At 44.5% G+C, this 14,886-nt stretch overlaps 1 protein-coding gene across 1 annotated transcript in view; it reads left to right on the forward strand.

The window, feature by feature from the left end:
* Positions 1-14,886, forward strand: part of MTMR9 (myotubularin related protein 9) — a 35,448-nt gene that overhangs the window by 11,779 nt on the left and 8,783 nt on the right. The window contains exons 4-9 of the mRNA XM_009562569.2: positions 3,301-3,474; positions 5,852-6,069; positions 7,984-8,145; positions 11,488-11,629; positions 12,384-12,604; positions 14,723-14,874. Coding sequence (XP_009560864.1) covers positions 3,301-3,474; positions 5,852-6,069; positions 7,984-8,145; positions 11,488-11,629; positions 12,384-12,604; positions 14,723-14,874 — 1,069 coding nt within the window. The remainder of the gene's footprint in view (positions 1-3,300; positions 3,475-5,851; positions 6,070-7,983; positions 8,146-11,487; positions 11,630-12,383; positions 12,605-14,722; positions 14,875-14,886) is intronic.

A 14,886-nucleotide genomic window follows, 5' to 3' on the forward strand; every position in this document is an offset into this window, starting at 1 on the left:
GCTGAAACACAAATGAGAAGACTTTTTTATGGCATCTATATAAGGTCTCTACCTGCTGCAGTCACACACAAAGGCTTCCCAGTCCCTACCAAAAATGGTACTTAACAACTTTTTTTGCCTCAGTCTTCACTGATAACTGCTCTCCTCACCTCTCCTGGGTCATGGGACAACAAGATGGTGACCAGGGAGGTAAAACCCCTCCCACTGTAGAGGAGGATCAGGTTAGTGACCACCTGAGGAACCTGAACATATGTAAGTCTATGAGCCCTGATGAGATGCATACTAGAGTCCTGGGGGAGTTGGCAGATGTGATTGCCAAGCCACTCTCCATGATGTTTGAAAAGTCATGGCAGTCAGGAGCAGTCCATGACTGCCATGACTTCCTTAACTGGAAGAAAGGTAACATTGTGCCTATTTTTAAAAAGGGTAGGAAAAATGACCCTGAGAACTACCAATCTGTCAGCCTTATCTCTGTGCCTGGGAAGATCATGGAACAGATCCTCCCAGAAGACATGCTAAAGCACATGGAGGATGGGGAGGTGGTTAATGGCAGCCAGCACGGCTGGCAAAGGGCAAGTCCTGTATGACCAACTTAGTGGATTTCTATAAAGGGGTTACGACAGTAGTGGGCATGGGTAAACCGGATGTGGTCTATCTGGACTTCTGTAAAGCCTTTGAAGTGGTTCCCCACAACATCCTTCTCTCTAAATTGGAGAGATATGGGTTTGATGGGTGGACTGTTGGGTGGATAAGAAACTGGTTGGACGGTCGTATTCATAGAGTAGTGGTCAATGGCTCAAAGTCCAGGTGGAGATCCGTGACAAGTGGTGTCTGTCAGGGGTCCGTACTGGGACCGGTGCTGTTTAATATCTTCATCAATGATACAGACAGCAAGATTGAGTGCACCCTCAGCAAGTTTGCTGATGACACCTACAAGAAAGCTGGGGAGGGACTGTTTACAGAGGTTTGTAGTGATAGGGCTAGGGACAATGGGTGTAAACTGGAGGGGGGCAGATTTAGGCTGGACATAAGGAAGAATTTCTTCACTATGAGAGTGATGAGGCACTACAACAGGTTGCCCAGGGAAGTTTTGGACGCCCCGTCCCTGGAAGTGTTCAAGGCCAGGTTGGATGGGGCCTTGGTCAGCCTGATCTAGTGGGACGCATCCGTGCCCATGGCAGGGGGTTTGGAACTAGATGATCTCTAAGGTCGCTTCCAGCCCAAACTATTCTTTAATTCTATGGTTTAGTAGTCACAGTGATGTTGGGCTGACATTTGGACTTGATGATCTTGGAGGTCTTTTTCAACCTTAATGATTCTATGATCAAGGTCTTTTTTTCTGTCTCACACCTGTGTCATGTCAACGCATAGGAACTAAAGAAAAAAGATGCCTTGATAGCAGCTGACTGTTCCTCTTCAAAAGAATTTTATATTTAGTTTTAGCTTCTTTTTTGTCTTGCAGGAGGTCTTGCAGGCAAATTTGAGTGCCATTCTGCTGCTGTTTTTTAAGAATATAATGCTGCTTTTAAAATCAAAGCATGTTGTAGAGGCTTCTGGGTTTCTTTCCCTGCCAAGGCTTCTGTCAGCAGATTTTGTTAGCCATAAGGAATACAGGATAAGGATGCACTGATTGAAGATGCAGCCCAGCTAAGCCACTATGCTGCTATTGAGGATTGTGAGCTCAGTTCCCTGCCAAACTTTAATCAAGGTTCTGATCTGTGTTATGTGCCCCTGCATAAAATATTCTTCTCTCTGTCATTTGATGTATCTGGGCGGTGTCCTTAACGCAGGAGGCAGTGGTGTGGTCTCAGCCCAGAAACAGCAAGCCCTCTGCGAAGGCTGGGCTTGTCCGAGGCTGCAGTTAGGTAACATCAGTTCTTCCAGCCTGGACTTCAGTAAGTGAGGCCTTCTCATCAGTGAGGCCTCTTGTTGACCTTTGGTTTTGCCTGAGATGGAGCCCTTGTCCTGTGTCTGACCCTGGCTATCAGGTAGCCTGAGGTTTTGTGCCAAGTGCCTGCGAGAGTGCAGGGTGCCAATATGCAGTACTTCTTTCACAAGTGTTCAGCTGTTGGAAGCCAAAAAGTTATATAACAGGAGTTCATTATGAGACATTTATGCTTAGATTCTGCCCTGGTTCCAGGAGGTGCTTTTGGAGGAGCAGCTGTAGTGCTTTACGTAAAGCAGAGCCTCTAGAGAAGAACTGAGCTGGAAATGTTACACTGCAGTTTTATCCTTAAAGCAGCTTTGTCATCTGGAGTTGGTGGACGTTCTCACCTTTCTTGGCCACCTTTGTCTTGTGGGCAGTGTTACTAAGTCTGCTCTCAGCACAGATAGAGGTACCTGCATCAAAAGAAGCATGACCAGCAGGTAGAGGGAGGTGATTCTCCTCCTTTACTCTGCTCTTGTAAGACCTCACCTGGAGTCCTGCATTCAGTTCTGGAGTTCTCAGCATAGGAAGGACATGGATCTGTTAGAGCGGGTCCAGGGGAGGCCACGAAGGTGATTAGAGGGCTGGAGTGCCTCCCATACAAGGACAGACTGAGAGACTTAGGGTTTTTCAGCCTGGAGAAGGCATGACACCGGGGAGACCATCTAGTACTTAAAGGGGGACTACAGAAAAGCTGAGGAGGGGCTCTTTATCAGGAAGTGCAGGGATGGAATGAGGGGGAATGTTTTTAAGGTGTGAGAGGGGAGATTTAGAATGAGATATTGGGAAGAAACTCTTTCTGGTGAGGATGGTGAAGCACAGGTTGTGTGGGGAAGCTGTGGATACCCTAACCCTGCAGGTTTTCAAGGTCAGATTGGATGAGGCTTCGAGCAACCTGATCCAGTGGAAGGTGTCCCTCTCTGCCCATGGCAGGAGGGTTGGAACTGGATGATCTCTAAGGTCACTTCCCACCCACATGTTTCTATGATTGTATATACCTTCAAATACCTGTAATAAAACATCTGACATGTAGAGGATGAGGAGTGCACTGCAGAGAGTGTCTAGGTTTGTTTTTCTTCAATAGCATCTCTTTAGCCATGTTTTGTTAGAGACAAGATACTGTCCTGGATTTGATCTGACAAATAAGCATAGTTACGCTGTTGCAGGGAGTTCACATTCCTGGATGTGCAAATTATTTATGCTAGCAGAGACAACTGAACCCTCATCAGTGGTGCAGATGGAATGGATCACCAATATTAATTGGTTTTTGTGTGCTTCATTTTAAATATGAAGGTTTTGTTTCCCTAGTGTGTTAAACTGTAATAGTAATATCTGTTTTTTGACCCAAACCTCTGTGTTCCTCTCATTTTCAGACAGATGAATGGCGTCTAAGCTGCATCAATAAGGAATTCTCTGTCTGTCCCTCCTACCCTCCAATTGTCATGGTCCCCAAATCCATCGATGATGAAGCCCTTCGGAAAGTTGCCATGTTTCGCCATGGCAGTCGCTTCCCAGTCCTCAGCTATTACCATAAGAAAAATGGAATGGTAAGCTGCATTTGAGTAACAGTTGTACCTGAGGGAGAATCTGTTCATTTAATGAAAAAACAACTTGTGCTATAGACTGAAGACAGTTCATGAGATGTTCACTCCTTTTATTTTCCAACTTCTGAAGCGTATACAGTGAAACTGGTTCTGGGTGATGGAATGGGTAATCTTCATGCAAGGAATAGCTATTAATCTGCTTGTTTGGGTGTGTACTGGCTTGCTTACAGCAGTAAGAGTAAGATGAGACTTGTAAAGCCACCGCTGGCACCCTTACTCGCTTTGTCTGCCAGAAGGCTTCACGCTGAAAGGATGGCAGAAACCGCATTGCCCTGTCTCTGGGTGTCTCCTTCATAATAGTCATGATGACAGCAAGTGTCCCCAGAGCCAGCACTGCTTCTGCTGTGTAACTGTTGAACGAGCAATCAGAACAATCTGTTCTCTGAGCCTGTCAGTATAACATATTTAAAGGAGTTGCGATTCTTGATATTGCGCAGACTTCACCACCTTTCTGCAAGCCAAAATCTAGTTGAGTGACTGGTATACTATAATTAAGAAATGCACTTTATGAAATTGTTGAGTCAATTCCTTGTATCTCTTGCTGATGTAACCAGTTCTGTGGATGTTGGGATGTCCAACCTGTGACTTGTAAACTTGATCCAGGCTTCTGAGTCAAATGATCTACTGTGTTCTCACCTCCCATTGCCAAGATTTGTAAGCCCCAAATTAGAGGATGTCTACTCTGACATAGTGTTACCTTTTATAGAATGTTTTGGGTTTGATAGAGACCTTATAGTCCATCCAGTTCCAACTCCCCTGATATAGGCAGGGATACCTTCCACTAGACCAGGCTGCTCAAGGCCCCATCCAGCCAGGCCTTGAACACTTCCAGGGAGGGGGCATCCACAAGTTCCCTGGGCAACCTGTGCCAGTGCCTCACCACTCTTGTCGTGAAAAATTTCTTCCTAATGTCAAATGTAAATCTTCCTCCTTCCAATTTAAAGCCATTTCCCCCTCTCATCTTATCCCTGCACTGCCTGATAAAGAGCCCCTCCCCAGCTTTCCTAAAGGCCCCTTTCCAAGTACTGGAAGGCCACTATAAGGTCTCCTCCAGACCAACTTCTTAATAGTCATGTTTTGTGCTTTTCCTCAGCTTGAATGAAGACCATTGAAGGAAGATTTGTGCAATTATTTCTCTGAATTGCGTGCATTTGAAGTGTGAGGAATATAATAGTGTTTGGCTCAAAGTGCTTGAACTTGTGACAGTAATACTATCTGTCATGTTGCTCTCCTGGTTCTGAGTTCTTGAACGTAGTTGGGTTGCTGACTGGCTACCCTAACATTTTACTTATCATTTGAGGTGCTGGGGTGCTTTCTTAATTGAAAAGCTAAACTAAAGAGAAATCTCAGCTAATAAACCTGCAGACCTAAGGTTTATTAGTCTCCCCACTGGGTAAAACTGCACCTAACAGGCATCTTTTAAAATACTCATGTCATTGAAGTGTTAAAACAGAGCTGGGAAGAAACCTTAAATATGGCAGTACTGAAAGTGTTGGCTTGAAAGGAGTCATCAGCAGAAAGTCAGGCCAATGGCTCACAAAGGTGGTACTACAGGAATAATTAAAGTGATAAAGCCTCTAAGGAGATGTCTGTAATTTAGAAAGTAGCCTCAATTCAAGGATTTCTAGTTTGTTTTGTAAATAAATTATGTCACAGAATCACAGAATGGTCAGGGTTTGAAGGGATCTCTGGAAATTATACAGTCTACCCCCCTGCTAAAGGTTGCACGGGAATGCATCCAGGTGGGGTTTGAATATCTCTGCAGAAGGAGACTCCACAACATCTTGGACTTAAGAGAACTGTGAAGGGTTCATGGCGAGAGAGGACAGCAGCTGAAGAGAGAACTAGAGAGATGTTTCTTTGCACCGGGCAGTACAGGTCAGGATGTTTGTGTTCACACGTGTGGAGCTCGAAACAGATGGAAGAAGGAGGAGCAGCAGGGTACAGCTGCGCTTGCTGGTCCAGTTCCACAGAGAAGAGCTGGACATCCAGGAGGACCCCACTTGAATTTTACCCCTGAACTGATAGAAGAAGCGTTTTAAGGTCTGAGCTTATGGAAGATAAGTATCGAGTGTGAATTTCAGCAGCACACTTATCTAGAAAGCTGCTCTTAATGCCTGTGTTTGAGACCCAGTGACCTAATGCAACAGTTTGCAGTTAGCATTTGCAGACCCTTAAGAAATCCTTTAGTGGAGAGGTGTCCTTTGCATAGTGAGATTAAACCTTTAATTCTTCTACTAGAGCTCAAGTGATCAGTGGCTTTCAATCTTAAGTCTCTCTCTGCTTTCAGTACCTAATTCATGGTTATTTGTCTTCACAGGTCATGATGCGAAGTAGCCAGCCTCTTACAGGTACGAATGGCAGACGGTGTAAAGAAGACGAGAAGCTTATTAATGCCACTCTGCGTCCTGGCAAGCGTGGCTACATTATTGATACGAGGTCCTTGAATGTTGCCCAGCAGGCCAGGGCCAAAGGAGGTGGCTTTGAACAGGAAGCACACTATCCCCAGTGGAGGAGGATTCACAAATGTATTGAGAGGTGGGTGAAACCACACAGTCCCTCCTCTGTGCTCAGCTATTAGGCTTGCATTGGAAGGCAGTGCTAGCTCCATGGAGTGTTTGCTTCTGTGAAAAGTGGCTGTGTATCCTGGTTCCTGTCATGTTCCTTTTTTGACAAAATCAGGGTATGTGGATGATAGTTACTTGGCTTTGTAAAGCTGTGTTTAGTTCCTTGTTCTGAACAACCCACTGCAGGTTTCAGACATCAGACAATCTCCCTGTGCCATCTCTTTCTCTGACAATCTATAGCTGCACTCCAGCATTCCTGTTTCCCTTTGCAGTAGCACACAGGAATGAGCAAGTCCCTTGCCAGAAAATCTTTCCAGGTGATGGTTTGTTCTGTGGCAGTCACACTTTTATCCAGTAGTTTTCTCTGGACATCTAATATTGTTTGGTCATTTGGAGACAAGTTACTAAGGTAAAGAGTCTTTTAGTGTGACTGTCTTCAACTGCTCTTAAGCCCTAGTTTTGAGGAATCCTACTACATAGACATCAAGGAACGTTGTTGAAGCTATTGGAAAGCAGTCACTCCTCTCATCACTGTATAGGCTAGCTCTTAAGGTGTTAGTACAAGGAATTTCCTGGCTGTTGGTTTTTGGTTTTGGTATTTGATTTTGTTCTAAAAATTTTATGTGGACTTAAATTTGATGTTGATTCATAAAATGGTTTGGGTTAGCAGGGACCTTAAAGAGCATCCAGTTCCAAACCCTCCTGCCATGGGCAGGGACACCTTCCACTGGATCAGGTTGCTCAAAGCCTCATTCATCCTCATCTTGAACACCTCCAGGGATGGATTATTTTACAGGTGGATGTAAGCACCAGATAGAGAGGAATAAATAAATCACAATATATGAAGACGAAGTATCTCATGCTGTTATTATTTGGCTTTGTTATCTTTTCTGAGATCTAGTCTGCTAGCTGCATCCTCTGTCAGACCTGAGCATATGCTGGAATCAGCTTTACATGGTGTTTGGTTCCCCTGGAAGACATAGCACGAAACAAGACTAGAGAAGTATTTGTTTTTATCAGCTGCACGCTGAATGCCAGTTTTCCAGGGCTTGAGGACTTATTGCATCAACTGCAGAGCCAATACAAAATGCATTCCCTTCCCCTGTTTTTTCTTTCATTCTTGGAAGTTAACCAAACTAATCTTTGTGTGGTTCTACATCAAGATGTTGAGTAGTTTAAAATTTTCCATTACAGTGGCGTTGTGTCTGTGTGATGAATGTCTTTCAGATTACTGTTGCAGCTCTACAGGTTAAAACTCCCCCAAAGCTGCTGGTGTAGTACAGAGAAAGAAGGTGCAGTGCTTCAGTCTTGGCTGACAATTGGTAATGTTCATGCCAGGTGGCAGCCACACTTGTATTTGATAGTGGGAGTGAGACTACTGAAACACAGTTTACATGGGAAGGGTGCGATACTCTGCTGAACGCACAGAGTTCAGTTAAGATAAGGAAAAGTCTGTACTGTTATAATGCCTTATTGAAGCAATTTGTTTCGAAAGGTAAGAATCATGGAATGGTTTGGGTTGGAAGGGACCTTAAAGATCATCCAGTTCCAAACCCCTGCTATGGGGGGTTGGAACCAGATTGCTCAAGGCCTCATTCAACCTGGCCTTGAACACTTCAAGGGAGAGAGCATCCACAACTGCAGTAATAAGAGACTGCTTATGTCTGAAGAGTGCTATTCTGCTGGCATTTAGCCACAGCTCTGCATTAACAGTATAAGCAGTTTGCTGAGTGAGGAGACATGACTTCCATAGGGTTATGCTTTCTGAAATGACTTCTTATAAATCACGGTGCTTTGTTTTCAGATCAATGTATTTCTGTAACCATGCTGTCGTGATTGCTATGTTACTGCTTATATTTGCAATAATATTTTGTTTTTCCCAAAGGTTTAATATCCTACAGGAAAGCCTTATCAAACTTGTGGAAGCTTGTAATGACCAGTCTCACAATATGGACCGCTGGCTCAGTAAACTGGAAGCTTCCAACTGGCTGACTCACATCAAGGAGATACTAACTGCAGCTTGTCTAGCTGCTCAGTGTATTGACAGGTAAGACTTTTTCAGAAAACTTCAAGTTCTTCATTCACTTATTACAGATTGCTTGTTAAATACCTCTATTTCTACTTTAAGTATTAGTAACTGCCCACCATGAACTAGCTTGTTTGTTCTAATGCAAGATAATGATTCATCATGGTTAAGGAATGTTCTTACAGTAAGTCATGCTTGCATTTTTGGAAGTACAAGCCCGAGAGAAGAAATATTGGCTAAGAATAGGTCTTAGATCATCTAGTTAAGGTCTATTCCTATATCTGATGCAACCAATCTATTTTGGATACTTTTATTGAAGGTTTAGGTTAGAATGTGCCCATCTGAAATGCTGCTTAGTAGCCCAGTAAATTGAGAACAGTCTTTAAAAAAAGTCCTTGTGTTTCTGCTGAAAGTTTCCATTACACCACCTCACTTCTAGAGATTAAAACAACGGCTTTACCTTGTTTCCCCCAGGAATTGGTCCAGTGCTTTTTTCTCTTCAATATTGTATCCACATAGTCCTATCTAAGCAATCCTGTTCATCCCTTATAAATGCTTATGGCCTCTTAACGTGACATTTCTTTAATAAATACTGCTGACTTGTCTCACTTGTCCTCAGACCTCAGGCTGGAAAGCAAAATCTAGCTGTCAGGTGCCACGTTTTGTAAGATCAAATGCAGATGTCTAAATGTGAGTTCTTTGTGGCTCTGAGAGGAGAAAGTCCTTCTCAAGACTCAGGGAAAGCTTACATTTTCACACCCACTAAGAAGTGTGTTGTACAGGCACACAAGGAGGCTGAAATGCAGTCTCATTGGTAAAACAGCATTACTGCTTTAAAATATCATAGAATAGAATTGTTTAGGTTGGAAAAGACCTTTAAGATTATCCAGTCCAACCATTAACCTAAAACTGCCAAGCCACCACTAAACTGTGTTCCTAAGCACCACATCTGCATGTCTTTTAAATCCCTTCAGGGATGGTGACTCCACCACTGCCCTGGGCAGTCTGTTCCAATCCTTGAAAACCCTTTCAGTAAAGAAATTTTTCCTTATATCCAATCTAAACTTCCCCTGGTGCTACTTGAGGCCATTTCCTTTCATCTTCTTGCTTGTTACCTGGAGGAAGAAACCAACACCCACCTTATTACAACCTCCTTTCAGGCAGTTGTAGACAGTCATAAGGTCTCCCCTCAGCCTCCTCTTTTGCAAACTAAAGAACCCCAGTTTCCTCAGCTGCTCCTTCTAAGATTTGTGCTCCAGATCCTTCCTCAGCTTCACTGGCCTTCTCTGGACATGCTTCAGCATCTCAATGCCTTTCTTGTGAGGGGCCCAAAACTGAACACAGGATTAGAGATGCGGCCTCACCAGCACTGAGTCCAGGGGGACAATCACTTCCCTATTCCTGCTGGCCACACCATTTCTGATATAAGCCAGGATGCTGTTGGCCTTCTTGGCCACTTGGGCACATCTGGGCTCACGTTCAGCTGCTGTTGAACAGCACCCTCAGGTTGTTTTCCACCTGACAGCTTTCCAGCCAATCTTCCCCAAGCCTGTAGCATTGCACGGGGTTGTTGTGGCCCAGGTTGCAGGACCTGACAGTGAGTCTTGCTGAACCCCATACAGTTGGCCTCAGTCCATAGATCCAGCCTGTCCAAATGTCATTCATTTGATCATTCCATTTGAGCTGCTGTGCTTTTTAAAAGCACTGATGGTGCCTTTTTAGTTTTTGATTGTGCCAGAAAAGGATTGCTCTTGATCAGTAGTTTTCTCTGTAAATTCTTTCCCACATGTGTATAATGAGAAAGGTCGGTGATGAAACTCTTCTGGCTTGCTGAGACAATTTCATCATTTTTAACCTCAGCTTTGCTTGTTCTGTTTGCCTGGAACTGTGTCAGGTCAGCTCAGCACTGGTGTCTGGCCTGCTTCATTTAGAACCTGAAAATCGTAGCTGAGCTGACAAGGATGGTTCAGTTATATTGGCCACAATAAGGGAATGGCTGAGATCTTCCAGTATCTCTTTTCCATGCAGATCCATTCCAGCATCTTTAAGGTGAGGGGCCTGAAAGATGAAAGGTCTTATCCTGGTGAGCCCCACTTTGGGAAGAGCATAGGCTTGCAGTTAGCCTTTTGCAGCTGTGCTTGGCTGTTAAGCAGCATCTTTATCTCCACTGCCTATGGGAGGAGGAGAGAAAGTATCTGAACATGACCTACATCATAGAGGCATGGGGTTTGTTTTAAGTGTAGGACTATAGACAAAGATGATGCAATGCTTAAGGTACAGATTCTGATACTTTTTCACTTCAAAAAACAAGTAATATCTGCGGAGCCACTTGCTTGGTGGATTGATCTTACCTGCAGTTTGCTGCTTACTTGGGATCTCAACATGGAAACAAATACAACCTGCAGTTAGCTCCCTTTCTGGGTGTAAGGGTGTTCACAGAAGTGAGATATTGCATCATGGTATGGGAGGAGTTAGGGGAATAAATGTCCGTTAATACCATCCAGTCCTTCCTTCAAGAGCATGTGGGTGAGATTCTGATATTGTATTCACATACAGCCTAGGATGGAGAAGAGAGGAGGGAATCGGCCACCCTGGACAGTCCCCACTGGACTGTGGGGAGTGACAGCACATGGGCGCCTAGCAATGTGCAAAACCTTCCTGCCCCAAACCCTCTGAGCTCCCTCTGCTCCTCAGGTTGTTTTGCTGATTCACTTGTGCTGGCTGGTGAGTGAGAACCCTTTGTGCTTGGCTCCTTGACAAGCTTCCTTGTTCAGCACACTAACTCTTCTGCTTTTGTGGAGGCCAAGCTCTGCCTTTCTTTCCTTATTGGCTTACTTCTGTTGCAGTAAATGCCAGCTGAGACCCAAATACAATTAAACCCAGGCTTAAGCAAGAATCTCATAGTATTGTTTTGCAGAGCATCTGGGGGGATGATCTCTTCGTTGCAGTGTTGTGGGAAGAGTTCAGAGTATTTAGCAAAACAATAAATGACACAAGCAAATTTTGAAATGCATTTCCATGCTATAACTCAAAGGAGCACCAATTCAGAAAAGAATGAGAATGACAGAAAAGATCTCACTGCATCTTCCATCAATGTGGCAAAGGGTTTGAATTTCCAGAATGCTTAGCAAGAAACTAAGGCTGAAGTGATGCAGAGCTCTGGTTAGTATTGGTGAGGGTCCAGGCGGAGAAGGTGGTATGCTTCCATATGGGGTGGGGCAGGAAGGAGGAGGAAAGAGCCAGCAAAACCTCAGCACTCTCAGGGTAGCAACACTGGGGTATAATGACATCCACTGGGATGCAGAAGTCCTTAGAAGGGGTTCTGCTTATTCACATTCTTATTCCTTTCCACCTTTCTCACAGGGAAGGTGCATCAGTGTTGGTCCATGGGACTGAAGGAACTGATTCAACACTCCAGGTAACTTCTCTGGCACAGATTATCTTGGATCCAAGGTGCAGGACCATACGTGGCTTTGAATCTCTTGTTGTGAGGGAGTGGTTACAGGTAAGAAATGTCAATGGACCAAGCAGCAATCTATTCCAGTGACAGTTGTATTGAGAAATAGCCTGAGAGGCAGCAAACAGGTTGGGCCTTGTTGCAGCCCTGCTTAGTGTGAATGGCCTTTGTCCTAAGAGCAACATCCTTAACAGAGTCATTTGTACCTCTGGCAATCATGGAGGCTCTACCTCTCACGGTAGTTTTTTGGGTTTGGGGGAACTGCCTGTTTTGTGTGCTCAGGATGAAAGTATCTTTAGAGAAAGCTATTCAGACTAAATTACAAAACCTTAGAATCATAGAATGGTTTTGGTTGGAAGAGACCTTAAAGATCATCCAGTTCCAACCTCTCTGCCATGGGCAAGGACACCTTCCATTAGGCCAGGTTGCTCAAAGCCTCGTCTAACCTGGCCTTTTGAACACTTCCAAGGACGGGGCACCCACAGCTTCTCCGAGCAACCGGTTCCAGTGTCTCACCACCAGAGAGCTCTGTTCTTTCTATGCTCTCAGTAAGTGTCCTCAGCCTGATCCTTCAGTGCACCTATGCCAGTTTGTTCTTGGCTACTTACATAGCCTGAAAAAGGCAGCAAAGTTGCTTGTGGTTACTAGCAGTTTGTTACTGGATGCCTGACAAAACTATGGTTGTAGAAAAGAGTAGTAACAGCATAGTTGCATGGACAGAACTAGCGCTGAAATCTTTTTGATACATGTACTCACAGCCACTACTTTGTTTATGATGCTGTCTCTGTTTTTTTATGTGTAGGCGGGTCACCCTTTTCAGCAGCGCTGTGCCCAATCAGCCTATTCAAATAGCAAGCAGAAGTGGGAAGCCCCGGTGTTTCTCCTTTTTTTGGACTGTGTGTGGCAAATCCTTCGTCAGTTCCCTTGCTCTTTTGAATTCAATGAACAGTTCCTCATCATGCTCTTTGAACATGCTTATGCTTCACAGTTTGGGACATTCCTGGGAAACAATGAAAATGAAAGGTTGGTGAGGATGCTTGCTTTGAGTCCTATAAGTATTGGGCTGCATCTGACAAGAAAAGTCTCTTGTTTTGAAAAAGGGTGAGGGTGCTTTTTTTTGTGGTCTGTCCTAGCACCGGTGACCATCTCTTATTGTAGTAATGTAGTCTGTTGCAAAGTTAGGAAGTGTGTCCCACTTACAAGTGAGGGTGGGGACAGTAGCTAAAGAAATTTGTGGCTTGGTCAGAGAGTTGAATTAGTCTTCTCCAAGTGCAAGCTAATTCTGTAGACTGCTTTTTCTGTTTCCCTGTGTGTCCTTTAAAAACCTACACACATCACCAGTTTATATAGTCTCTTACACAGAAACTCTTTCTGTAAGAGAACAAACAGCTAGAATTCAACAGTGATGTGAGTCATAACTGTGGGAAGCAAGCTTGTCCACGCAGGCCTGGAGGAGGTCAAGGCAGGTAGAAGCCAAGCTGGAAAGTCTTGTTCTTAACTTTAGCTGTCAGGTAAGAACATGATTTTGTAGCCTGTGGTCCCAACACCCCCAGGAAAGGAAGGGTTTGCTTTTTGCATCATCCATTAACTGGATGATGCAAACATGGAAGCTGCAAACATGGAAGAGTTTATTTCAGAAGGATCTGTCTCACAGTTACCAGTTGGCAAAAGCTTTGATTGGTTGGCTATGAGCATCCTGGTTAGGTTTGAGGTCTTTTGGGCCATGCAGTAGTACAACTTCAAAAGAAGGACCAAAAAACCCTCCAGCTGTCACCCATGACTTGAGGAAATGTATGTGGGCAATCTGCACTGTCTGAGGTTCTCAGCAAATGCTGCGAGCTCTCAGATGGATGCTTGTGCAACTTTGAAAGGGAGCAGCCAGGACTGTATTCTGCTGGAGTCTACCTTGTCAGGCTATGATAGGCCTGTGCTGAGCTTGCTTACAAGCTTGTTGGCATTTTAAGGTACCTGAGCAGACCAAAACCGAGCTTCTGAATCCTCCCCTGGGTTATATGCTGTGCTATACCAGTGGGGCAGCTGTGGGCATATCCCAAGTAGGGGAGTAGCAAACAGGGTGGGGTCCTGGAAGAGTGGAACCTCCCATGGCACACGGTAGCTGCCAGAGAGGTTTGGATTCCTGTTTTGAACTTGACAGCTCTGTTCTCAGGACTTCTGACTCCAGTAGAATCATGTCTGGTCTCCTGCTTAACTCAAGGCCGCTGAATGAGTAGAAGGGAAAAATAGAACCGATGTTATGGAAAAGGAAGGTAATTTAAGGCTTCCTGTAAACCTTTCTGCCCTTAAAGTAATCTTTGATTAGAAGGGACTCTTCTGCCTTCTGCAGGACTGCCGAACTGGTCATCTGCAAAACCAAGTTAGACTTGAAACCAGTAAGATGAAATTTGAAAGAGTATTGAATGTTACATGTAATAACCTGACTGTCACATCTGAGTGTGTCAGCCTGTGACCACAGAAAATGTTTGTCTGCTCTTAAGCTTGTGCTGCCTGAAGCACTCACGGGGATGGCAAGTGTTCTGCCTGGGCGGCAGTTCAATTTGCTAGTGCAAGCAGAATGAGGTTTGCTGAAGCGTTAAGGAATAGAGACCCCTATGTAACTCTTAGAGATGGGTTTGACCCAGGAAAACAGCAGTTTTCTCTCTGTGCCCTTATGCTTCCTGCCACCAGAGGGACCTCATCAGACCTTCCTGTTGCACAATTCCAGCAATAACACTGCTTAATGTGCTCTGAGAATTGTACTAAAATCCTTACCTGATGCAGACCTACAACACCTTCCAGCTCTATCTTAAGACAGGAGTTCAGTCCCTTTTGAAACTTGGCAGTCAAGCCATTTTTGGGATGGGACTTCATCCGGATAGAAGATAACTTGCTTCCACCCAGCTTACAAATGTTATTTACCAATCTTTTCTTTGAATTAATTGTAATCAGCTAGGTTGAGTAAATTGCTTTATGTTTATACCCTGTGCCATGTTGTTCAGATGTATTTAAAGGATTAGCCTGAATTGTCTGGGATAGTAGCACATGGGAAAGCTTGTGGCATTCTAGTCTGTGGGATCCTGGCAAAACAAAACAAGCCTTTACAGTGTAAAAGCAAAAGCTAACTTGTCCCTATGGGTTTGTTAGGTCTAAACTGAAGCTACCGCAAAAGACTATGTCCCTGTGGTCCTGGGTGAACAGGTCTGAAGAGCTGAGCAAATTCCAGAATCCTCTTTATGAGGCCAACAGCCTTGTCATCTGGCCCTCTGTTGCCCCGCAGAGCCTGCAGCTCTGGGAAGGTAAGCCAGGTT

This window comes from Cuculus canorus, chromosome 3, assembly GCF_017976375.1.
Source record: "Cuculus canorus isolate bCucCan1 chromosome 3, bCucCan1.pri, whole genome shotgun sequence".
Classification (NCBI taxonomy): domain Eukaryota; kingdom Metazoa; phylum Chordata; class Aves; order Cuculiformes; family Cuculidae; genus Cuculus; species Cuculus canorus.